The following is a 24,403-nucleotide window of genomic DNA, read 5'->3' as shown; positions in this document are numbered from 1 at the left end:
AACATCCGGGCAACCAGTCAAAAGTTAGGGAAACGCGGTCTTTGACCCCCAACCCTTTGCGCAGGACCGCATTACATACGCTAGTAATTCCCAAAGAAGTTTCAAAAATAATGCTTGCGATACCTTCCTAATGTTTGGTCAGAATATCAGTGAAGCTGTAACTTCTAGTACGCTGAAGTTTTATTTGTAATTTCCAATAACGACGTTCAAAAGGCTGATAGAGAGGTTGGCTGCGCTCTTTTCAACGCCGCTGCTCCGTGAGTCGTGAGTGGTCTGCGACAAGAAGAAAAAGTAGCGGCAGACGCTGAGCGTGCAGCACTGTTGGAAGAAGAAAACGGGCTTAAGGCGGCAGCACCACAGGCAGCAAATGACGCCATATGGTTGGTAGTCATATCATGCTTACATCCAGGCTGGATTACGGGAGAGCCAGCATTATTTTGTGATATTGTAGTCGTATTATTAAGGGTAGGCTTTATCATGTCTGCTTTGCTTGTCCACTGTACTATTAGTAAATCTTTTTCTTTAAGCCACCACGGTGGCCTAAAGGTGGCTTAGCGGCTATGGTGTTTCGTTGCTAAGCAAGAGGTCGCGGTATCAAATCCCGGCCGCGGTGACTGCATTTTGATGGGGCGAAATGCAAGAACGCCCATGTCCCGTGCATTGGGGCCACGTTAAAGATCCCCTGGAGGTCAAAATTAATCCGGAGTCCCCCACTACGGCGTGCCTCATAATCAAACCGTGGTTATGGCACGTGAAACCCCAGAGGCCCAATTGTTTTCCTTTCTGCATTATTCTTCTGTCATTGAGCAAAAATGTGGCGTATATGACGCACGCAGTTGTCACCAAGGAATGGTGTTGGCCAAGACTTGAAATAAACAAACTAAGTCAAATATTATCGCTCTTGCACTTTACACGGAACATGGTGACGATGGAAACACCACGCCTACAGCGGAAATTTGCCTGGATTGTCCATATAGTTGCTATCGCAATAAAATACAAAAAAAGTTCATCCACGTGTACCGTCCCCTAAATTAATCGTCCACACAGCGTGGAACATAGAATGCGTGTAGATGTTTGATTAAATAAGAACATTTACATTCTCTTGAAGCATAAGGGCCAGGTGTGTCAGAAAATTTCAAAAGAGAAACTTTAGAAGAAGGAGTCGCATCTGGAAGTAGTCCTAAGTCAACAGCCCTTCAGTTCTTGCCACTTGCGGTGATTGCTTTGAATACGGAACTCGTGCGCCAGGCAGTCTCTTCAACCCAGAAGTCCCTGACGATGGCGGCAGCAGCTTCGACAGCACTGCGGCGGCTATGCTGCCAGCATCTGAGGCACCGTCCAGCAACACATATGTTCCCTCCAGCCAGGTGAGCCAAGTGTCCACCGGAACCAGCCCGCTGTCCGCCACCTCGAATAGAACGTTGAGTGCAACGTAGCTAGACGTTGTCGACAGCTTGCCCGAGTGTCCACCGCAGTACCTGCGTTGGCGTCAAAGATTTGCCAGGTTTACTAAGTATGATTTTAAGCTTCATTAAAATGTTTCGACAACTTTAGCTCCTTTCATAGTAGCGGACTAGAGACAGCCATGCAGTACACTGCCAAAAGACATTCAAGTAAACAAACATGTAGGAGAAGTGACAGGAGACTGTATTATGTTAGTATTAAAATAATTAGGCACCATGAATAAATTTTTGATGAACTTCATATGCTAAATGAAACAAAAGAGAAATAAAATTATAAGACAACTTACTGCCAGTAGCAGTGGAACCCATAGCCTCCATGCACATGACACATTAAGCTGTGGCTGTCCCTGCATTTACTTTGCTGATTGTTTGTGTGCACATGCTTCTGCCATACTGCTAGAAGAACTGGCGTTACTCGTGGACGTGTACTGGACATATGTCATGGACATATACTGGACATATACATATACATATATTATTGGCGCTACTCGTGGACATATTAGAGTATGCGGAACGTCTATGAAACCATACGCCTCGTGGAATGCTGGATCTTACGAGCAGGCAATTGCGCAATGAAGCCTCGTAAACTGTATGGTATACTACCTTAAGGCATCAATTAGGAGTCCATACGATCAATTTTTGTGTCAGTGATATTTGGCCAATCGACTGGTAAATACAGAGTAATTATGGAAATTAAAATCAGGTGATTTTTTCCTACATGCGTTGTGGTGGTTATATTTATAATAAACTTCATATTTTCAATGCAGTCAACTGAAGATAAAAAAGAGGACTACTTGCCCTGGCAGGCCCCAAACACAACGATGTAGGGTGTGTGCAACTAATATCTAGGCTCTACATCTGTATCTTCACAACCTTTGTATGGTGTGTGCCTGCAAATACAAGCAAAATTGCGACGCGACTGGCCGCTCCAGGCACTTTGTGTGTATTCACGGGCATCTTTCACGCTCAGAAAAATACGCTTATGTTGCACGTATTGAGCAGCCGAAAGCTGTATCGGGACTTTCTCATTGCGCTATAGAATTTTCTCTTTGACAAAGTTAATCTAATTAAATATTTGAAAAGTAGAATTTTGATTGAAGACTAATATCTAATTAGGCGGAATGCGAAAAGTAATCCGAGTATCTTCAAGCAATGCCAAACAACATTAACTTGGTTCTGTCCAGCTACTTAGCATTTGCATAATTTTAATGTTTGGCCCAAGTTAAGTGAAACACCATGTATATACGTATGTTAAGCCATGTATTGTTATTTTTTAAATTTTGTCACGTATTTTTGTCACGCTTGTCATTGTTCCTCTTTACCATTCTTATCATTTTGATTTTCATGTTGGCCATGTTTTTCGCCATAAATTGTATATGCTAATTATCTCATACTTCCGAGACAATTCTTTTTCCCCCTCTTTTCGCCTTCTTTTTCTTTCATTTGATTGACTTCCTCGTGTTTGCCTTTGACCTTTTCTTTGAAAGTTCTTGCTTATTTCTATTTTGAATCCATAATCAAGTATGTGTTATTTGCCTCTGTATCTTCCTTTGTCCTTCCCTTCTGCAATGTACAACTGTGCCGTGTGGGTATAATAAGCAAATAAAAACATATATGTGCAGCAAGGCGACGTGTTGATAGCGCACAAACCTCCACGGAGCGACAAAACGCAGCGCTCCCTGCGTGCTCACGGGGACTTGGAGCATCGGCTTGCCCTTTCGGCAAAATGTCTGCGGGGCGCCACGCATCGCCAGTGTGGACAGTCCCAGCAGGGTCATGTTGCCAATGTACAGCCCCGGCAGCAGCTGGCCACCTTCCGATTTCGGGATTTCGTAGGACGCCGGCAAGCGCTGCAGAAACGCGTCCACTGCCCCCTCCAGGTCCACGTCGGGGAATGTGCACTCGCCTAGAAGGCAACACGACAATATTGTTAAGCTGGTTTTCACACGTGAGAGCGCGAGAAACCCTGCATACTGCGTTCTGAGCTTCCATGCATTACACGCTCCGGCTTCGTGTGCTTCAAATATATATATTGTCACGGGATGTTCTTGTAAGTCCACAGGCCGTCTGACCGAAGTATAAGAAGACGGAGCAGTCTCAGCTGGACACCGATCGAGCGCGCAGTACTCGTTCGTCGACTTCCTCGTTCACACTTCACCGTGCCGGCACCAATAATCTCCAGTACAATATATATATATATATATATATATATATATATATATATATATTCCCCTTGGTTGGATAATGGGCAGTCTCACAAACTTGCATGTACTAATTGAACGCACCCGGACTATCACGTTCTCTATGTTGCGGCATTTCTTCATTTTTTTATGCAGCGGCAGCGACAAGGAATTAGCGGTCAATGTTTCTATACAGTGTATTTTAACCCAGCGCACTGCCTCTGAAGAGGCGACTCGGCAATGATGCAGGCGTTGGTTTCAACATGCGGTTGGTCTCGACCCCACTGCTAAGAGCAGGAAACGACGCCATTTGTGATAGTGATAAACAGGTTTAAAAATGTCAAGTTGTCACCCTCCTGACGCTTTTTGGGTGGCAGCGTACTAGAGAAAAGCGAAAAGTTAAAGGCAGAGACATTAACGGAGCACGTTCCTCGTTGGTCCGTACACTTGGGGAGGGAGAAGGGAGAAACATAGATACAAAGAAGGAATGATAAGAAAAATCATCATACCGTGTTGGTGAAGCAGCGCACTGACAAGGACAAAGTGGTGAGACACAAGAAAACAAGACATAAGAAAAATAGTAAGGGAGGTTGTGGTTTCGGCTCACATGACAGGCAAGAGAGGGAGAGGTTTATTTGAAAAAAGGCAGAGAGGTCGGCTTGAGCGTTAGTTTGCTCTGGCCTGCTACTCTACACTGGGGAAGGGGGGAGGGGGTAAAAATAGCGATGAATGATGATGATAAGATTAGGAGGTGCGTATGTACATGTCCATCCCGTTGAGGTCATACTAGAGCCGTGCGTGGAGTCCAGTGGCTTGAAGGAAGGCTATAGTCGCTTAGATGACCACAGCTGCGCTGTTGACGTCAGGCCAAGGACCTAAGACAATCTCGTCAGACATTGGTTTTTTAGTCCTTCGCTGTATAGTAGAAATGAGGCTCTGCCGTTCTCGCGCGTACGCTAGGCATGAGGAAAATAAGTGCTCAAGTGTTTCTGGCACTGGGCAGTGAACGTACTTGGGACCAGTGTCACTGCACCCGATGATATGTGTATAACGCCTCGTGAGTGCAACACCAAGACGAATCCGGTGTAGCAGACTTGTTATGCTCCTCTTCAGTTTATGAGGCACGCGGAACTTCATTTCTGGGTCCCATTTGTGCAGTCGCTTGTGTCGTCGATCAGGATTGGTCCAGTACTCAAGTGTTGAGTTCCGCATAACGCACCGAAGTAGGGCATTCGTGTCTGTTCGTGAGAACGCAAAGCTTACTTCTGGCACATTATTTACAGCTATTTTAGCTTCAGCGTCTGCTTGTTCATTTCCTATCACGCCACAGTGTGCAGCTATCCACTGAAAGGTGACGTTGTGGCCGCATTTGGTCGCAATGTCGAGAAGCTCTGCGATTTCAAGAGCTAAAATATAATAAGGGCCTTGTCTCATAACGCACTCAATGGCTTGAAGAGCGGGTTTGGCGTCGCAAAATAAAGTCCATATGCGAGGAGGCTCTCTTGCAAGGAATCGTATTGCCTCTCGGATAGCAACAAGTTCTGCAGCAGTTGAAGTGGTCTTGTGGTCTAATTTAAACCGTCTAGCGATGGACATTTGCGGGATGACAAAGGCTGCGGCCGGAGGCACGTGGGGTAACAGAGCCATCGGTATACACGTGAGAAGTACCACTGTATGCTGTAAAAATGTGCGATAGGGTAAGTTGCTTAAGGCCAATGGATGAAACACAGGACTTCCTCGTAATCCCAGGGACAGAGGCAAGTTATTTTTTCGACCACTTTGATCTCCCTTTACCTTATGACTTCATACGGTTGTCACTAAGAAAAATAGGGCTCCTTAGTTACCCTGATTATCGTTCAAAACGATAAAGATGTATTCATTGTAAACACATTGATAAAAGAATGTTCACTAACAGCGCTAACAGTCACAAGCGTTCATGCAGCCAAATATCCTTCATGAAGTGCCATAGGGCGTTTGTAGCCTTGGGCATGCATGAATGTTTAGGCCGACTAACCAGGGTTGGAATTCACTAAACTGTGCATTTGGTACGCAATTTCTTAGCCAAAAATTTCTTACGCTGAGAAAAGGGCGCAACCGAAGTGTCAGCGCATTTACCTTTCTGCATCGTATGAGAGAGAGGAGGAAAGAAAGCCCAGATAAAACGACAAGAAATGAAAGAAGTGCGGTTAACTGAGCATGATCGCACAACATGCATATGTAGTCGAGGCTATATTCTTACGGCAAATCACTACACAGCCCTATTCGACAGCTTGCTTTTCCTGGCGTCTGCTACAGCGCCGACAAGCTCAACTGCGCTCGCCCGTTCACCGCACCGCCGTCAAAATAATTGCGGTAAAAGCCTAACGCATTCTGCTCACATTTCAGCAAGAGACAGGACTACTGGACACATGGCGACATATTTCGCGCAGAAAGAGACACTCAGTCGGAGCAATTGGTGGCCAGGTCTGCCAGGCTCAGCCCGCCTGTATACATCACGACCACAACCACCACGCTGGTACAAAGCTACTAAATGCCTTTCTTTCGATATTAATTAAGGAATTAAAAACAAAACTTCAATATTATATAGTTCGTATGGCGTCAAGGCAAAGGGCCCACTACCCGTATGTTCATCGGTATGGTACGTGATCGCGCGGCACACTGTTACAGGTACGGTTCTAATGCCGTGCATGAGCTCATTATCAGCGTTCTCGCCAGCCCGTGCTATTGTTACGAGACTGCGCGCAATGGGACAAAGATGACGTTGACCGTGTGGGTGAAGAATTTGGGTGAGGCGCTGGTCGACGTCATTGTGAAGCGCTAACCGACGACGAAACGCGTGCTCCCTTCGCATAGTATCACGGTCCAGGGCACGGAGAGCTATTAAAGTAGCCCTAAAAAATGCAGAAAGTAGCCGTCACTATCAATACTCCCAAATTATGACAGAAAACTTGACTACGTAACATCCGCACCTGCAAGCTTCCCTGCCTATCAACACTTTGACATCGTATCAGCGTTCATCGCTTCTTCTTAGCTTCTGCTCAGTTGACAAAACGCGGTTATGCCTCGCTCCAGGTCAAGAGTTTGTTCTTGCCGGTTCAGGCGGCCGCATTCCAACAGAGGCGAAATGCACAAAGGGCCGTACAAATCAATTTTGGAGACCAGTAATAAATCATAGGTTCCCGATGTCAGGGCCTGGAGCCCTTAACTACACTGTCTGCCATAGCCCAAGTGGCCCCTCATAGAAGTCAAGGCTAAGCATTCAACATGACCACGATGACCTCAGCGCCAACGTGGCCATTAATTTACCAGCCTCATAAGAACGCACGCCTAAGTGCACGTCAGAATACCGCACAACACCGTACTCGAAACACATAGCGGTTCTACATTCTAGCTGGTTTTGGATCAAATCGGTTCAACTCGTCGATCTTGCTACACTGACGCACTTTGTTCAGAGCAGTCACTGCACATATAGTACGATGCCAAGGTGGTATGGTACGTGCTGCTTGGGTGGTATCCAAGAGGCGCCCGACGCCCTTCTGTAAACATGCGTACGCGGCCTCGCAGTACGAAGCGAAATGCGGCTCAAGAGCAACAGTCGATTAATGTTCCGCACGAATTTTGTATTTTCTAAAACGTCATCAGCGTACTTTTATGTCTGCTGTAGGGCGAAGGCTTCTCCCAGCGATCTCTAAATACCCCTGACCTGCGCTAGCTTATTTCAAGTTATGCCTGCAAACTTCCTGATTTTATTACCCCACCTAATTTTACGCCGTCCCAGACTGCGCTTCCTTTCCCCTAGCACCCACTCTGTACTTCTAATAGACCACCGATTATCTTCCCTATATATTAAGCGGCCTCCCCAGCTCGTACTTTCCCTCCTAATTTCAACTAACACTACCCCCGTTTGCTCTCTCATCCACAGTGGTTTCTTCCTCTCTTAGCGTTGTATAGGCATAAAATTTTTCATTTCCTGGCTTGTTTAAGCGGTCCTTAACTTATTCTCACACTTCATTGTTAACCTCAATGTTTCTGCCCCATATGATAGTACTGGAAGAATGGAATGATTGTACGCTTTTCTTTTCAACGGCAGCGGTGAGCTCCCGGTCACGATTTGGAAATGCCGCCCGTATGCACTCCAACCCATTTTTATTCTAATGTAAAGTTCCATCTCATGATCAGGATAAGTAATTGTCAAATATAATCTTACTCCTTTACACGCTCTCTAGCCTGACTGCCGATCATGGATTCTTGTTCACTTGGCAGGTTATTCAACGTTACCTTTGTTAACCTACTCTCACACTTTCTGGGTTGACGTACTCAGTCAATCGTTGCAATGTGTCCCCAGCGTTGCTGAACAGGACAATGTCATCGGCCAACTGAAGGTTGTTGACATATTCGCCGTTGATAATCGCCCTCGATCCTCCCCAGTCTAATAGCTTGAATACTGCTTGTCAGCATTAAATTATTATAACTGGAGAGATTGTGTCTCCTTCCATGACCATTTTCTCGTAAGTATTTTTCCACTTTCTTGCGGCTAATTGAAAACACGTGAAGCCACAACTATCACTGAGGCAGAGTCGAAGCCCGAGAAGTTGCGATACGTGTGCTGTGTGAAGGCAAATAGTGGGAGTTACACATAAATGAAATAATTGTTGAGTTGTCAGCCCTATGTCGCAAGCACCCCGGCCTTGATGTGAAGTTCGTTCAATACTTCAGTACGATTCCTACGATATGCACTTACACCGCTAATTATACAGAAATATCGTAGCTTTGTCCAAACTCACTGAATTGTGCGCCGCCGGGAGGGTGCACAAGGAAGCATTATTAAAGGGACGTCACTGCTGATCTTGTGGATACGACGCATTTTAGTGACCGCGCTTAGCGTCGGGAACACTCCTCATTGTTCAGTTCACGATACAGGGCCACTGTGACCGGTTTTATTGCGCCGTCATGTTTACCTGACTACTGCGCAGCAGGCGCCGAGCATCGTAAGACTGTTGCCGGCTGGACGAAAATTCCTGCGCTGGGGGGATTCACAAACGCCTATGAAGGGTTTTTTAGGCAAGAGTAAGTGAGAGGAAGAAACTATAGAAAGAACATCGCACGAAGCGACTGAAAGACGTGAGTGACGTCATTTCGCCCAGAACTGATGTTAGTTTGGGGTTTAGAATATCATCTCCGGCCACGGCCAATCATAGGAAGACGATGGCTTTCGGCTGCTGTGACTTTTTGCATAAGCGTTATGCTGCGCTCGTTTTTACCAAAAACGAAGTGTCTCCAGTTATACGCCTCTTTGTGGTTATAAAAAATAAATGTGTGCATGCGTTCGTGCGTGTGTGTGTGTGTGTGTGTGTGTGTGTGTGTGTGTGTGTGTGTGTGTGTGTGTGTGTGTGTGTGTGTGTGCGTGTGTGTGTGTGTGTGTGTTTGTGTTTGGACGCATGCGACAATTATTCGCTGCGTTTGCGAGTTGCACTTTATTTCGCATCATCACAATTGTCGTACGTCATTTTATACGCCATTTCTTGTTTTTATTTCATCGTATTGACGCCCCGCGTCGTTGCCACCCATCGTACGTATTCGTTTCTTCACACCGCAGGCCACATAATGAGCAACACCGTTGGCCCAGACACTACGTCGCTTCAACTTTGTGCTGAATTAAAACTATGAGCTATATAATAGAAGGCTAACTGCACAGAGGACATCGAATTGTGCCGCAGCAACAAGTTTTGATAATTGGAAACGTGTAGGCATTTTTTTCATTGTTTCAACTCGTATGGAGAATTATAGCCTCAAAGCGTTGGAAAAAATAATCATCCGCAGCCCTATGAGCAAGAGAAAGCTCAAACAAGAAAAACAAAATTCGATAGAATTGGACTCCCAACACATCAATGACAAATTTGACCGCTGTCAGGGACGGACACTGCACTTATGTTTGCGAACACCCAATGGAGTGTCATGACGAGTATGAAAATTCAGGTTACTGCGCGCATGCAGAAAAACAGCCCTATCAGACATTAGGCAGAAGTTCGCCGCGCAGCATTAATGTTACTGTCTTCCATAGCAACGCACGCTCAATACAATTATGCCCTGAAACAACTCAATGCACTTTGGGATGACGAATAAGAGTGCTCCACAAATATATAAGCACGCGCTATCCTCAGCTATCAGTTATGGCCTTTGGCCAATCGGCCGCAGCAGCGCGTTCCAACGCTTACCTGCGTCATCTGGAGTGGCGCAGATACACATAATAATGTTCGTATGAATTCTACACACCTATCATAGAAATTTCTTCTTAAGTCGTCATCTGCGACGGCTGTTTAGGTTTTGTGAATCAACTTACGCTTACTATTGGCGGAAGTACTGAAGTTCGCACCTGTGCTATCATTACATAGATGCATTTTTTCGAGTACAGCGCTAGTTTTTGCAGCGGCAGGCATCGCAAGATTGCTGATCTTAGGACAGTTTTAGGTTTGTGAATACGCTTTTTCGTAAGATTTTTCTTACGCCATAATTTGTTCGTAAGTTCGCTTAGTGAATTCCGCCCCGGAATTTTTTCACCCGAGGGGAACTAGCTGAGAAGTGAATACATGGGAACGAAAAAATTGTTTTTCTTGGCAACCACTGCACCCAATTTGATGAAATGTGTTGCATGCAAAAAAAAAGAAACATGAGGATTTAGTGACGGTGTTCAGAAAGCGCATTGCCGACTTAGGCCGTAAATGTTTTGCGCCTTTTGTCTAAATCTGCAAATTGATATAAAATTCAAACATCAACTCGGGAATAACCCATATCGTAATTCTAATAACTGCATCTCATACTACATCTAAACTAGACAACATATGTATTATAAACTGCTCTGTAATATACCACTAATTTGTTAACCACAACTTTTGCAAAGCACTCATGAATATTCTAACAATATTGCGTAAGTTGTAAATTCATATCTTGGTGCAAATTAGATGCCCTACTAGTTGCAATTTACAAAATTTTAGTGGTTGTTTTTTTGTGAATGGTTAGGGATTTGTAAAGCTCGTGCTTAATTTTTTGAAATACTTGTAAAAGATTTAGGACCTGAATCAATATTTTGCTGCCTAAAACCACTAGAATTTTACTATCTCCCTAAAATGTAGCAAGTTCATTCAAATCGGCCTAATGGTTGTCTCAAAGCATTATTTCTACAAGTTACGTCTATTTGCATGGAAAAATCGGAGTTACCTCAGAGGTAAAGCTTACTCTTCGCAGCTGTTTCAGGCGTGACACGTCGGAGAGCACTCGGACTGCGGCGCCATAAGCGGGTGCAGACAAATTCTTTAAATATTTCCTTATTCTCTTCCTTGTTCACGCGGAAGAAAGCATTACATATAAGTAAGAATTGAAATTCTTCTGAATCAGGTGTTTTCTATAACACTGTACAATGTCCGGAATGGAAGTTTTTTTATTAGGTTTAAGTGTTGGGTGTTCATTAAGCTTAACTAAATATGCAATTGAACTGATTACGAAAGATCTATGCCGATCTCATCAAGTGATACATTAAACACGGTGAATCTATACAAGCGAGTTCTCGTCAGAAGAACTAGTGCTGAAGTACGACTGTTCTTTGTGGCCGGCTCTTCTCAGCCCTGGCCGGCTGTTAGTGATTTTTCATCACCGGCGCATTACAGCTATACCGCTGGTGCTCCGACGCAAGCTGCGCTGATGCCATCAGCGCTCCCCGCTGGCGTCGTGCGAGGTTGCATCCAACGTGTAGATGTAAAAACGCGACAAGAGAAGCACAAATTGCGGATTACTGGCTCAAAAAACCATGCACAATGATTATAATACGCAAGGTTTCCTGTTTTATAATTCATAATTAGGTTTAAAGCAAGGCTTTAGGCCTGCAACGCAGTTTACGTTGCTGGCTGTTCTTTCATTGCACATTTAATAGCGAGCACGGCGCCGCACGCATGCACCGCACGAAAAGAGTTGTGGAAATTTCTGAACACCTGAACAGCGCCGCTCTAAAATTTAATTATTCTCTACACAGACTTGCCGACAACATGATTTTACTGCGGCTTCCAAAAGCGCTACAGAATATTTTTAAAGCTTTGGCTAAAGTTAGCTGGTACACCTGGTACGTCAGTGATGGCTTCTGCTAAGGCGCCCTGCGTTAGGCATGATCCAACTGCCATATAGCCGAACTAACTTCTGTTCCGCAGCGACTGATAAGCGGTAAAGGCGGAGAAAAGAAAAGGTTGAATACTGGATATCCGTAGGCCAAAAGGTGGCAGATGTAGCTCAACGGCAAACTAATGAGCAAATATTGGAAAGTAACATTGAGCCTGTTTTATTGTATAGCTTTCATGTTGCTCATTATCGAAATTTAAGTATGCATACTCTTTTCGTGCATCTCTAAAGCGTGCAAACGAGAAGGCGCCTTTACGCGCAGCATTTTTTAAACGTTGTAGACTTGGTGCAGGAAACGCACGCTAAATGAGAATCTCACCGAATTTTGCAGCCTTCTGTGCAGAAACCAGCGTTGAAAGCAGCAACAGTGCTCCGACAGTCTTCATCGTGGAGCTGATGTCCATTCTATGCGGTTGCGAGAAAAGTCAGGATTTGTATTTAAAGAAAATCGCACAAACGTAGTTATGTTCTCTAGACAAATTATGTTCGAAAAAAGTTCATCGTAATAGAGAACATTGATTGAGTGTTTTATTGTAGGATGTAAAAAAGTAAAAAGATAACCGCATTGTGGCTATAGAAGAAAGAAAAAACAGAACAGAGTGCCCTACATTTATGGTTAACCTCATGTGTTGCCCTTCACTAGACCGCTCAATCACCAAACATCCTAATATATTGTGCACGTAACATCAAAGCTATCAACGTTGCCGCTCTCTTTGCAGCAAGCAACAAGAGAGAAGCGTCAATAGGCATTCCAGTTTGCGAGCGCCCTAAGCAAAAAATGGAAAAATCTGGATTCAAAAACGCCTTGATACGCCGTTTAGTGATCCTTGTGATTGCTCTCTTTTGTGAAAATGCCGGCTGGTTTGGTTGCGAATGGGTGCTCAAGTTTTCAGTGGTTTGGTTGCGAATGGGTGCTCAAGTTTTCAGTGGCAAATGCAGCACTAGTTTATTTCGGTTTCCGTTCGATAAGAGAGATGCGTCTAGGAGAGCAGCATGGATACGAATCGCAAGGCGAGTAAACGCTGATGGCTCGGCATTGTAACCGAGCGATTACTCCAAAATCTCGGGAGCTCATTTTATCACAGGCAGGTCAAGCGTTATGTTTAGACCGCATATTTTGACAAGATAACTAACTTCATCTCACCACAGGTTGCCCATCGAACTTCAGTAAGCCTCCCGACTATGTGTCCAGCGTGTTCGCCTACGCAAGATCTCTTGGCACGACGGCAGTGCGGAGCCATAGCCGTTGCATGAACAGACGAGACAGATAATGTAATTCACCAAATATACTGCAACGCTTGTATAGCGAAGCGACTGCTAATGCGTAAAAGAAAAAAGAGATCGCCCTCAGATGCTGTGCGTAAGGCGTGATGAATTGGCCGCTGTAGAGAGAAAAGAAAAGATTGCCTGCCCATTTTGTTATCTGCTTTCCTTTTTTTCCTCATAATTTACGCGTCAGTTCACTGCTATCGGGCCGTTTGTGCACACCTTGTAAACTTTCAGAATCAGAATCAGAATCAGAATCAGTTTATTCAATACAAAAAACGGGGTTAATTACATGGTAAGTATATACAGAAGGAGCTCCCGTAGTTAAAAACTGAAATGGGACCTCCTATGCATGATGACAAGAATTATTATTACAAACAAACAATGGCAACATGTAAAGTTTACGATAATACAGGTTTTTTGAAAGACAAGGCATAAATAAAAAAAAGGCAGCAGTTAATGCATAAGAACAAGGTTGCAGATAGATCACTCAATAATAGGCAGAACTACAAAGGGTGCTTTTCCAAGGCGATGAAAAGAATGCAGGAAATAAATATAGAAACACAGTTAAAGTTTTAAAAAAAAGAAAGGAAAAACATACTACACTGAAAAATGGGAGTCGGATAAAGCTAAAAGAAAGCGCTTAAGTTCAGTATAAAACCTGTGAGATTTCAACAATTTTAAAGGAAATGGTAATGTGTTCCAGAGGGATAAAGCTGAAAAGTGTAATGACTGCTTGCCGTAGTTGGTGCGAACGCTGGGTAAAATAAAGTTCATATTGTCTGCAAATCTAGTATTATTTATATTAATAAGAGACGTTGTTAGTATGATGGTTACTGGAAGATTATTGTTTATGGCCCTAAAAATAAAAATGGCGAGGTTGTATTTAACAAGATCAGTCACATTCAAAATGTTATGAGCATGTAATAACTCACTAGCGTTAATGCTACGAGATGAAAATGTTATTAGACGAATAGCTCGATTTTTAATGACTTGCAAATGACATTAGGTGACTGCTATAAGTGTTTCCCCATGATTCAATGTTATAGTTGATATGAGAATGAAGGAAAGCATAATACAGTGACATTAGAGTAGAAAATGAGAAATAAGGTCGTGATTTAATTAGAGCGCGTATTCCATATGCCATTTTCTTTTTTACGTTAGCTATGTGAAGATTAAATTTAAGGTGGCGATCAAATTCCACACCTAAATAGGAGCAATTATTAACTGCAGTGATTAGGTGATTGTTGATGGAAATGGATTGACGGTGGTCAGGCGATCTCTGATGCGAGGTGAAGACGACAAAATTGGTCTTATTATGGTTAATCTGCAGCTTATTCTGGCCACACCACGCGGAGATTGACAGAAGATCTTCGTTTAGTTTACTTGTTAGTGCTTTTACACAATTGTTAGAATTAAATATAGTAGTGTCATCAGCGTACAGAATGCACTTCGATGAGGAGAGGCAACTAGGCAGATCATTAATATAAATTAGAAAAAGTAGGGGACCTAATATGGACCCCTGCGGTACACCTATATTAGTAGTAGCTTCTTTAGAGTAGCACCCAGAAATGTTAACGACTTGTTTTCTATCTTGTAAGTAACTGCGGATTAGAAGTAGTGGCAGACCTGTTATTCCAATGGCTTCGAGCTTAGCGCAAAGAATAGCGTGATCAACAGTGTCGAAGGCCTTAGATAGGTCAACAAATATGGAGGCTGCGAATTTATCTTCATCAATTGCTTTTTTAAGGTAATCAGTAAGAGCTATAAGTGCTAGATTAGTTGAAAAACCAGGACGAAAGCCAAATTGATGGGGCGAAAGAATACGAAATTTATTTAAATACTTTGTTAGACGCTTTTCGATAACTTTTTCAATGACAATGAACTTTTTCTGCCAACATTTATAAGAAAGGACCGGCTGCTTTCTGTAAGTGGGATTATATGGCACACAAAGTGCCTCAGACACCAAGAACTTTATATTTCAGCCGCATATGCCAAATAAGAGTCCATGCTTTTGCTGCGTTTAAAGTGCAGTGAATATCAACTCCAGTGACGGCGATCACAAAATTTATGCACTTCTCTTTTTAGCGATGTGAAGTATATGCAAGATACTTAGAGAGTGCCTGAGCGGTAGATAAACCTGCTTTCATGCTTGCAGCATCGCATGTAATCATATTTGTTGGGACATTTTTTTTCTAGCTTTTTTAATAATAATGGCAGGTGCAAGCAGTTCCATAATGTCTCACAGATACAGCTTCAATACTGATCCTGGAGGTGGACAGAGCCTTTTAACAAATCCTTCCAGCTCATATGAGAATGGTAAGCGCTTGCTTACTATTTATTTATTAGTTATTTCAAAAAAAATGTTTATAAACCTCCTCTGCTGTGTCTTTGTATCTGAGTGTACAAAATGATATGCTTTCGAAATATTTTAACAGAGAACGTAGATCTCTCAAACAGGAAATTAGTACTGCTGGTCAGGTGGCGGATCAAAACTTTGTTATTCGCTTGACGAGTGCCATAGATCCTGTGCAGATGTGCTACATAAGACAAAAGCAACGTAATACTTTGATTCTCTGTGTCTTTATGGTTCAGTACACTGGACTGTGGGAAGATAAGAAACGACATCTACCCTCCAATCATCTGTTCAAATAAATATGTTGCCAACAGGCTCCATTTGTATAATGATTTATCCACGTGTCTTAAATCTGCACATTCCGTACTCTATGCAGGCGATACTACCATCTCCTTGTGTTACAAATCTTTAGAAACCTTAATTTTTAAACTAAACAATAAGCTTGAACAGTTCGTTGCATGGTGTTCTTCCAATCATTAAATTATTAATCCTACGAAAAGTCAATTCATGATTTTCAGATCAAGCCAAAGAATACTAACTAGCATGTCTGAAATAACTCTAGATGGTCATCACATTCCCGTCTCAGACTGCGTATCATTTTTGGAGATCAAATTAGAATCGCACCTGAAGTTTTCTCAACACATTGCCTTCACTAAGCAAAAGTGTACCTTCGGGATCAGAACATTAATCAAATCAAGAGTGCATTTTCCAAAGACGCGTTATTAGCAATATACTTTGCCTTCATTCACAGTCGCATTAATTATGGCATTGTTTTCTGGGGAAATACATATTACTGTCATATCTCGTTTATTCAGCAGTTACAGAATCAAGCAATACGCATTATCACTAACCGCTGTTTTTTCGCGAATGCTAATCGGTTACTTCGTGAAAATAAGATCCTTCCTGTGTCGAGCTTGTTCAAAATATCATCTAACAAATATGTTCTATAAAATACTTCGTGAACACCTTTCTTACGAAATTAATGATTGCAGTTATCTCACTAATAATAACAATACCAGGTTTGCACGTAACTACAATTTTCTACTACCTATGGTTCATTCTATTATGGAAAAATGACATCGTCATTCACGGCCATAAAACTATGGAATGCTTTGCCCAACACCATTAAATCTTCATCCTTTGATGCATTCTATCATGGCCTTAAGATTTCTTACTTTTTAGGATTACATGGATAATCACGCTATCCTTGCCATTTTTATGTATTGACAGCATTTTTATGCACCATAGGATTGTATAGAAACAATTCTTTTGTAAATTTTTAATGTTGCATTTTACGCGATTGTTTTTTGTTTGGTTTGCGCAACTTGCTTAACTTTCATATGTTTTTTTCAATGTTGTTATAAATCGAGGGTACCGTTGCAGTATTTGACATTGGGTCCCTCGTCTGTATATTATCTGTAACCCACTCACTGTATTTATAGAATAATAAACTGAAACTGAAAGTGAAAAGAATACCCCCGGAAAGTATTGTTCAAACAGTACACAAAATACTGTAGGGCTAGAAACATAAAATGTCGAGAAAAATTTTGTTCACCAATTCAATCCCTAAAGGGCCTCTCATCAGTGTTGACCGTTCCACTAAATATGACATGTCACCTATAGCTAAATCATCCAATGCAGAATACTCAGTACCCCCACTGGGAGTGTCCCATGCAGCAAAACCAGGAAAATGACAACAGGAAGCGGCAGTGGCCCCGTAAACGTGACGCGGACCCTTAGCCCCAGTTTGGGAGAAGGCAGGGAAGAAAAGGCACTTGCGGACGCTAGTCAAGGCAGTACGAGAAAGCATCTACATTGACAGTGAATCAGGCCTCTTGACAGCATAGTGGCGGGTCATTTCAATTTCTCCCATCTCCTCTAAACATGAACGGGTTCCAAAAAATGTCACAGTTTCGCCCTAAGGGCGAAGCAATGAATGCGATAGCAACACAGCAATGTCATACGATGTAAGGTGAGTGGCTTTGGTAGCAATATGAATTGTAGTAAACATGAGCTGATTAAGTAAGCAGGTGTGCTGCGGCGTAAGTAGACCGACATGAAGAGAGACTCGATGACCACGAGAAGGCGCGTGTGAAACGGTGGTGTTGATGAGAAGCGCTTCCCGTGGGCAGCGCGCGTGCGAAGGGACACACCTGTAGCGCTGCACTGCCGATCCGGGCAGCATTACATGTGTAGCGTGCGTTGGAAAATGTGGCCCGACTATTACTAACTGAATGAACAAGCGTGGTGTGAGCGCGCACAAACAAACATGAATAGATCACACTGAATGACTGCAGACAACGACTGTCAAAACGCTGGCAGCAGCAAGCAGCGGGCGAAGGTACGTGCGGTCTATCGCTTCTACGGAAACTGAGCGTCCATAAAGGTCAGAGCCGTGTGGAGATAAGAGACGGTGCGGCGAGCGACGAGCGCGGTTGCTGGCAGAGGAAAAGTGCGCCCCCCCCCCCCCCCCCCATCCCCCCGCTCCCTCCGGCGCTGGCTGCCCGCTTCCTTGCTTGCGCGTGGGAGAGATAAGAGACCGTGCGGTCGAGCGACGAGCGCGGTTGTTGGCACAGTAGAAGTGCCCCCCCCCCCCCCCCCCCCCCCCGCTCCCTCCGGCGCTCGCTTCCCGCTTCGTTGCTTGCGCGTGGGAGATTGAGTGCGTTCGCTCTCCGTGCTAGCGCGCGTCCCCGCACGCCGCTTCCGCTCGGGCATACGGCGCGCGGTGAAGATTTTATCTATACGGAACCTCACGGCGACGGCGACGGCGACGCCGACGGCAGAAATCCGGTTGAAGTGTCCATATAATTGCTATCGCAATAAAATGTTTACGGTATAGACAATGCCAGAACGTGCCCTGTAGTATCAGGGGTGTAAACCTAATTGGCGGTGTAAACCCCCGCATGAGAGGTCCCCTAAAAATGTTCCTTTTTTAATAAGTTTTGCAGGTAATCTCTCTTAACAGGCTACTTGTGTTACTTTTAGCTCGAAAAAACGTTTCTTTGATCCGCCTCTACCACTGTGAGCCAGTTCACGGTGGGTCGCGAGTTCAGAAATTCTCCAGCTAAATTTCAGGGTGCAGGCCCGACGCCACATTTAAAACGAATGCCGAGATTCAGACACGGGGCAGGCGTTTCGTTTCGTCCGGCTAAAGTGCACGTCTTACTTTTAGAGGTCCGGAACCACACACAAGAATGTCCAGCGTCTGAGGTGTGAACACACTCCGCTTCGCATAGACTCAACATACATGCGTAAGCAGTAATTCAATGGCTGTGCTGCCGCTTTACAGGTGCACGTCTGCACCAAGTTGGCTCCGTCAGTAGGCAGTATTATATCAAAATTATGAGTCAGGCCTGCACCTTTTGAAGTTTACGGCGGAGCTGAGAGGGTGCTATCGCCGCACCATACAAATGGCAGGCTGCAGCACCTCTTGAACTTGTTCACGTGGAGCATGCGAATCAAACGGAAATAAAAACTAGTTATGTCATGTGCAGTCCGACAAGCAGAGGGCCGTTGCTTTCTTCCGCCCCTGCTATATGAAGCTGAGGCTATTCAACAAAGAGCCGCTGGTTTATGGTGATTGAAGTATCTCGTGCTTGCAGAGCTAGGCGCATTCTCACATCTTCAAACACTGCGGAATCATCACGGTTGGAGGCTCCGCTAAATGGTCACTATTGCCATGCAGGTTGTAGAGCACTCGTGAAAAGTTTCTGCCATGTGGAGTCACACAGCCAGAGTGTCGCCGCTTTCTTTGGTCCCTGCTATATGAAGCTCAGGCTGATCAGCAAGCAACCTCCCGTTTATTGTCACTGAAGTAAATTGTTGTGCTTGCAGAACAGACTCTCACATCTGTAAACATTGAGGAAATACCACAGTTGGAAACCCCGTCATTTTTTAAATATTGCCATGCATTTTGCCGCGAAGCTGATTACCTCTAGCCCCCTTATGCATCGCCCGCATGCATCCAAAGAGGGGGGGGGGGGGGGGGTACCCAGGGCGACTTTCGTCCGTATCGTGGACAGGAATGGAGACGATACGATTGGACAGGAATGCAGCTGATTGTTAGAGTGTCCTGCCCTTCTGAGGTTATAACGTAATGCGCATGCGTGGAGAGAGGGGGAATGAGTGTGGTAACAGCACCTGTGCACGTGTCGTGCACTTCTGTGGTCATAACATTACGGGAGTCGGAGGTGCCGGCGCGGCGGCAGCAGCGGTTGCGGCAGATGCATGGGAGGTGCGGTGACCGCGGCGGCACTTGTGTCGGCGTAGTTTGGTGCCGTATGAAAAAGAAGTATAATTTCATCATGTATCCATCCCATGTATGCAGCCTAAACAGCTTCGCTGGTAATCCGTCCCCATATGAATGCTGGGGCGATTTCTTTTTCCTCTTAGCAATCACTCTTTCCTGTTTTTTTCCTCTTAGCAATCTTAGCAATCACTCTTTGCTGTCACTATGTACGTGGCCCAAGCGTCCAATGCGTCAGTGGTTTGTGACACCACACAACCGCCAGCTCCGGTGTCCGTGATATAACTTGCATCATGCCCCGCGTCACAAGCTGCGCGGTGCAGTTGGTCGCGAGTTCTAAACATGTTGCATTAGGAATTTAGTTTTTTTATTTATTCATTGTTGTGCACTTGTAACACGTTTCTTGCCACCAAATAAATATACTAGTGTGCTCGCATTCTCAAGGCCACCATTTAGATTCGCTCATCTTTCATAAATGTGGTATGGATGGTTTAAGATTGAACTGCCAGTCTTAACTGTAGGCTATATGTAGTAATCAGAGAAAAATTGCCACTACTTTTTTGTAGCTGTAGAAAATATAGGAAAAGTGTGGTTAACATTAACGAAGAACATGTAGAACTCGCTGTTTCTTGGGTCTTGAGGAGATGAATTCTCAGAAACATTTTCCTGGGATAACCACATAGATTATTTGGCCCCGAAGCAATCTTGCACAATCAGTTGTATGCGCCATCATCGCCCTTCCTTTCTTGTGTCTAAAAATGTTTCACTCATAACTGAGTATTTTTTCACATTAAATTATGAAACGAGTATTTGTTGTCAAGACTTAATAAAGAAACAGGGAAAAGAAGAAAAATCAGAAGAAAACAAATGAGCAGCAAAACACATGGGACAGTAGATGAGATAAAGAGAAAGAAGATGCGAGAAATACGAAAGCAGCCGATGGAAAAGAATTGAAAGGAAGAAGAAGCGAAAACACAGGTAGAGTTACGTGGCCAACGCTGCGAAAGGACTCGAGCATAGGAGAGCTGCCAAGCTATGCTCTGTGACGAGGGACAGGTGAAGGAGCTGGAGGCCGTACGGAATGTATGGCTCGTGGAGACCGCGGCAATACAGTGGAAGCTGTGCTTCTGCTGCCGCGGCTGCGATATGTGAGCTGGGCGGGTGCCCCACCGGTGACCTCAGCTACAGGCTGACGGTGCCGTTCCTGAGACTCCCTGTAGCTATATTCTGCAGGCTAACGGAGTCAGCCGGTCGTTTAAGGCACCATGTTCAACCTACCGTTCTGATCCCCTGACCAAGTAAACCGTGGTCCGGACGGCGGAGACAGCGACGTCGAATCCATGACTCATCGGCGGGCTCAACGAATTTTCGTCGGAATTAGCGATGACGAGACATCGCGGCAACGCTAATGGCCTCGATTTGAATATTTCGACATTTCCAACACATCGCGTGTGAAGACTTTAGGGAATAAGTTGAATTACTCGCGCTGGTGTAAAGTTTGTAGTTAGTGTTTCTTTTGGGATTGTAGTACCTGTTATTTGTTGATAGATGTGTTTTCATTTATGATCATGTCTCATAAAAGCTTTTCATAACTAAAACCTTCCTGCGTCTTGTTTACCACCACAAGATATTGACATTTGAAAAGGCAATTAAACCGTGATTGCCTCGTGCGTACTGGCCGCTTGAGGCACTTTGTGTGTAATCGCTGGCCTCTTTCATGCTCGCAAAAACAGCTTAAGTAGCACGTATTGAGCAACTGAAAGCGGTATAGGGAGTTTCTCATGCTGCTCTACAATTTTCTCATTGACACTTTTCATATAATAATAAAAAATGAGGAGTTGACTATTAATTAGGAGTCATTATATAATAGGGCGGAATGAAAAAAAAACATAACTGCCCTAGCACTCCGTACAGATGGTAAACCAGCGAAGCTGAAACGTGCGGCCGTCTTCAATCTGGTCATTACAGGCGTCTTAAAATAAACAGATAAAAACTGAGTGAACTTGGTTAATTTTCTAGCCCAACATTGTAATTTGTGCTGCAAATCAGTCCTGCCCTTGCAATAATCCCCCTGAAACGGCGAAACGGTGATGCGCATAAACATTTAGGCAGACACATTAGGATGCTGCTTAGTCCCATGGCCAGTACCCTGAGCCTTAAGAGGAAGCTCTACCTAGCTGGGACCCAACTCTGATTCCGAGTAGTCAAAAACATGTAAAACGCAGAAATGTTTTTGTGACAGAATCCTTTCTCACGAAGAAGCGTGGCTTTGTGTACAGGTTATTTGAATAAATCAAATCACGATGATAGAAGTCATGGTAAATGACGAAGTCTCTTGTAAAGATGCACAGCAAACAAACTATACTTAAAGCACAGAGGGCAAGTAAACGGACAACACACACAAGGAAAAGAGCTGAAGTTCATGCAAGCATTCAAGGTACATGAAGAGCATTGACCAGTGCAGTGGACACGATGTACAGTCAGGGCAAGGAGCGCGCGAAGAGCTGATTCGAGCACGTCCTGAGGGTCGACCTGGGCACCGCGTCGATCCTTGAGTATGTCGAAAGCGGCTGGACCCCCTGTCGACGTTCACCGGCCGGCGCTTCGCCGAGGTGTTGGAGACGCCGGACGGGCCTGAGCTGGACGCCCTTACGGCACTCGCCAGCAGCAGTCTTCGGGAGGGACTAGATGAGGCACCTGCGTCTTGGTGGAAGCCTATTGCGACCACAGGCTGGAGTGGCCACTACCCCCACGCCCCGGACACCATCTTCCATCTCCCGTCGCGTCTTCCACGATTGACGGCTTCCCTCCGAATGTTCATTTCTTTCCTTCTTTTCACTCCTTGTGGAAGCTGCTCAGTGGCTCAGCGTCTTCTATAGCCTCGTGCCGCAGCTGCGCATCTTCTTCGTCTTCGACGAATCTTGTTGGGAGCGCTCGTGCCGTCACCATTAAATGTCGTTGTCATCTCCTTCGTCTGGACAGCCAGCACTGTACCCGCACACATCATGACACCCTTGCAGAGATTTTAATGAGACTTGCAGCTTGGACATTCAGCAGCACCAGCAACGCGCAGAACTGTTGTCGACGCCGTCAGCGTTTTGCCCGCGTTCGCACCGAACGCGCGCAAAGTGGAACCGGAACCGGAAGTGGAACCAGAACCGGAAGTGGAACAGGAAGTGGAAGCGGAACGCCATCTAGTGAACACTTCATAAAACTGCAGGTGGCTACATACTACTACTACTACTACTACAGAGGAGGGAACGACCCACACCCTAAGGAGCTTCGCCCCTAAAACGTTGCGAGGCAAAAAGGTAGGTAAGATTTCCCACGCTGCTCGACGAGTGTCCCATTCTGATCTCGTCTAAAACCTCCGAGCCGCCCCCAGAGGCACCGGCAACAGTCACCAACGTCACGCGCGTTCGGTGCAAAAGCGGATAAAACGCCGACGGCGTCGACAACAGTTCTGCGCGTTGCTGGTGCTGCTGCATGTCCAAGTTTATACAGCTGATAAAACTACTATCCTTACTCCGTATAGCTCTCTACTAATTTGCTATCGCAATTGATGCTTCGCCTTTCGGGTGAAACTGCGACAATTTTATTTAATGCACGAAACGAGCTCCAGGAGCACAGCGCGTACTTCTTCAGAAAAGCGTTTCTTTTTTCACATCGTCCGCGCCGGTTGGAAACACACAACACACACTCTCTACGCACGAACAGCACACGTTTTCAGCAACAAAACCAAAAGGAGTCAGGATGGCTACACACACACAACCGCAGTGGCTGCGAGAACCAATCTGAACTGGTGGCCAGACGAGTTTGAGGAAAGCGTAAAACCAAATAGTTCTTTGTATTTTACTGAGCAGAATGCGTGTGCAAGCACTGCAACATTTATATCTGCATTACTCTGCTGCAAAAATTATTTTTTTAACATTGAACCGATCGTACACGTAAATTATTGACGTATCCTCGACACCAGCCGACATACTTGACCCGAAAAGTGTTACTTTCGAAAAAGATTCTTAAGTGTCGTTCTTGTAGTACTCACCCAAACTTTCTTAACACCTGTACTTTTCCCGCACTTATTGGCACCCTAGTCAAGTTCTTTTTGTGAATACGGGCCTCAGTGTTAGCCATGGGACAAATAAATTACCCTCATGCGAAACCTTTTTCTTTACTTTGTGCTTTCCAAAGGGTGCTTTTTTTAAGTCTCCCGTGATAGCAATAGAAATCATGTAGTACACGTAAAGCTTCCATGCATGATTCACGAAATATTCAAGAGATATCGGAATGTGTTATCGTAATCATTAAATCTTATGACAAGCGCTGTACCTTACAGAAGCACGTGGGCGGCACACCGCGGTTGCGGTACAGCTAGATAGGCTAGCTACTAAGCGAAGGCAGCAGCAAAGACAAGAATGCATTCATGCAGCCTACCTGAAGCGCGTATGGACGCGTCGTCGTTGCTCAGCTGAACGAGGCAGCATCATAGCGGCGGTGTCCTCAGGGCGTAAATATCGGCGTCACATCCGGCCGCGGGCACTACCCTTTTGTCCTTGAGAGTGCCGTGGCAGTCACGTGCTTTCCATGGTTAATCTTGTTCGAATCTGAAGCAAAGGAAGGGGCGTAACGGGATGTTTACGAAGCGGTGCCTGTATCTTCCTCAGGCGCTCTCTGTCAAGGCCTGACCAAGATAAGGCCTGAGTGCCGCATGCTGTCATGCACCCAATTA

The 24,403-nt window shown here is 44.8% G+C and overlaps 1 protein-coding gene across 2 annotated transcripts; it reads right to left on the bottom strand.

The window, feature by feature from the left end:
* Nucleotides 1-1,022: 1,022 nt before the first annotated feature.
* On the bottom strand, nucleotides 1,023-24,176 carry LOC119441079 (uncharacterized). 2 transcript variants are annotated; one of them, XM_037705789.2, is made up of 4 exons: nucleotides 24,109-24,176; nucleotides 12,126-12,211; nucleotides 3,114-3,369; nucleotides 1,023-1,478 (listed from the first exon to the last, which is right to left on the bottom strand). In XM_037705789.2, the coding sequence occupies exons 1-4, from the start codon at nucleotides 24,159-24,161 to the stop codon at nucleotides 1,181-1,183; spliced, it is 693 nt and encodes a 230-aa protein (XP_037561717.2). In that variant the 5' UTR covers nucleotides 24,162-24,176; the 3' UTR covers nucleotides 1,023-1,180. The 2 variants fall into 2 exon arrangements, with proteins under 2 accessions (XP_037561717.2, XP_049519064.1); XM_049663107.1 differs by having other exon boundaries at nucleotides 1,025-1,478; nucleotides 12,126-12,199; nucleotides 24,109-24,152.
* Nucleotides 24,177-24,403: the final 227 nt, after the last annotated feature.

Source organism: Dermacentor silvarum, chromosome 2 (assembly GCF_013339745.2).
Source record: "Dermacentor silvarum isolate Dsil-2018 chromosome 2, BIME_Dsil_1.4, whole genome shotgun sequence".
NCBI lineage: Eukaryota > Metazoa > Arthropoda > Arachnida > Ixodida > Ixodidae > Dermacentor > Dermacentor silvarum.
The sequence above is the reverse complement of the archived record's forward strand: the minus strand, read 5'-3'. Positions and strand labels throughout refer to the sequence as shown.

What these genes read in the sequence shown, in the direction of transcription:
- LOC119441079 (XM_037705789.2), bottom strand. Translation starts at nt 24,161, where the DNA reads ATGATGCTGCCTCGTTCAGCTGAGCAACGACGACGCGTCCATACGCGC. An exon ending in CGCGTCCATACGCGCTTCAG is followed by an intron (nt 12,212 to 24,108) that starts GTAGGCTGCATG and finishes GCAACCGCATAG; the next exon opens with AATGGACATCAGCTCCACGA. An exon ending in CGTTTTGTCGCTCCGTGGAG is followed by an intron (nt 1,479 to 3,113) that starts GTTTGTGCGCTA and finishes ACGCCAACGCAG; the next exon opens with GTACTGCGGTGGACACTCGG.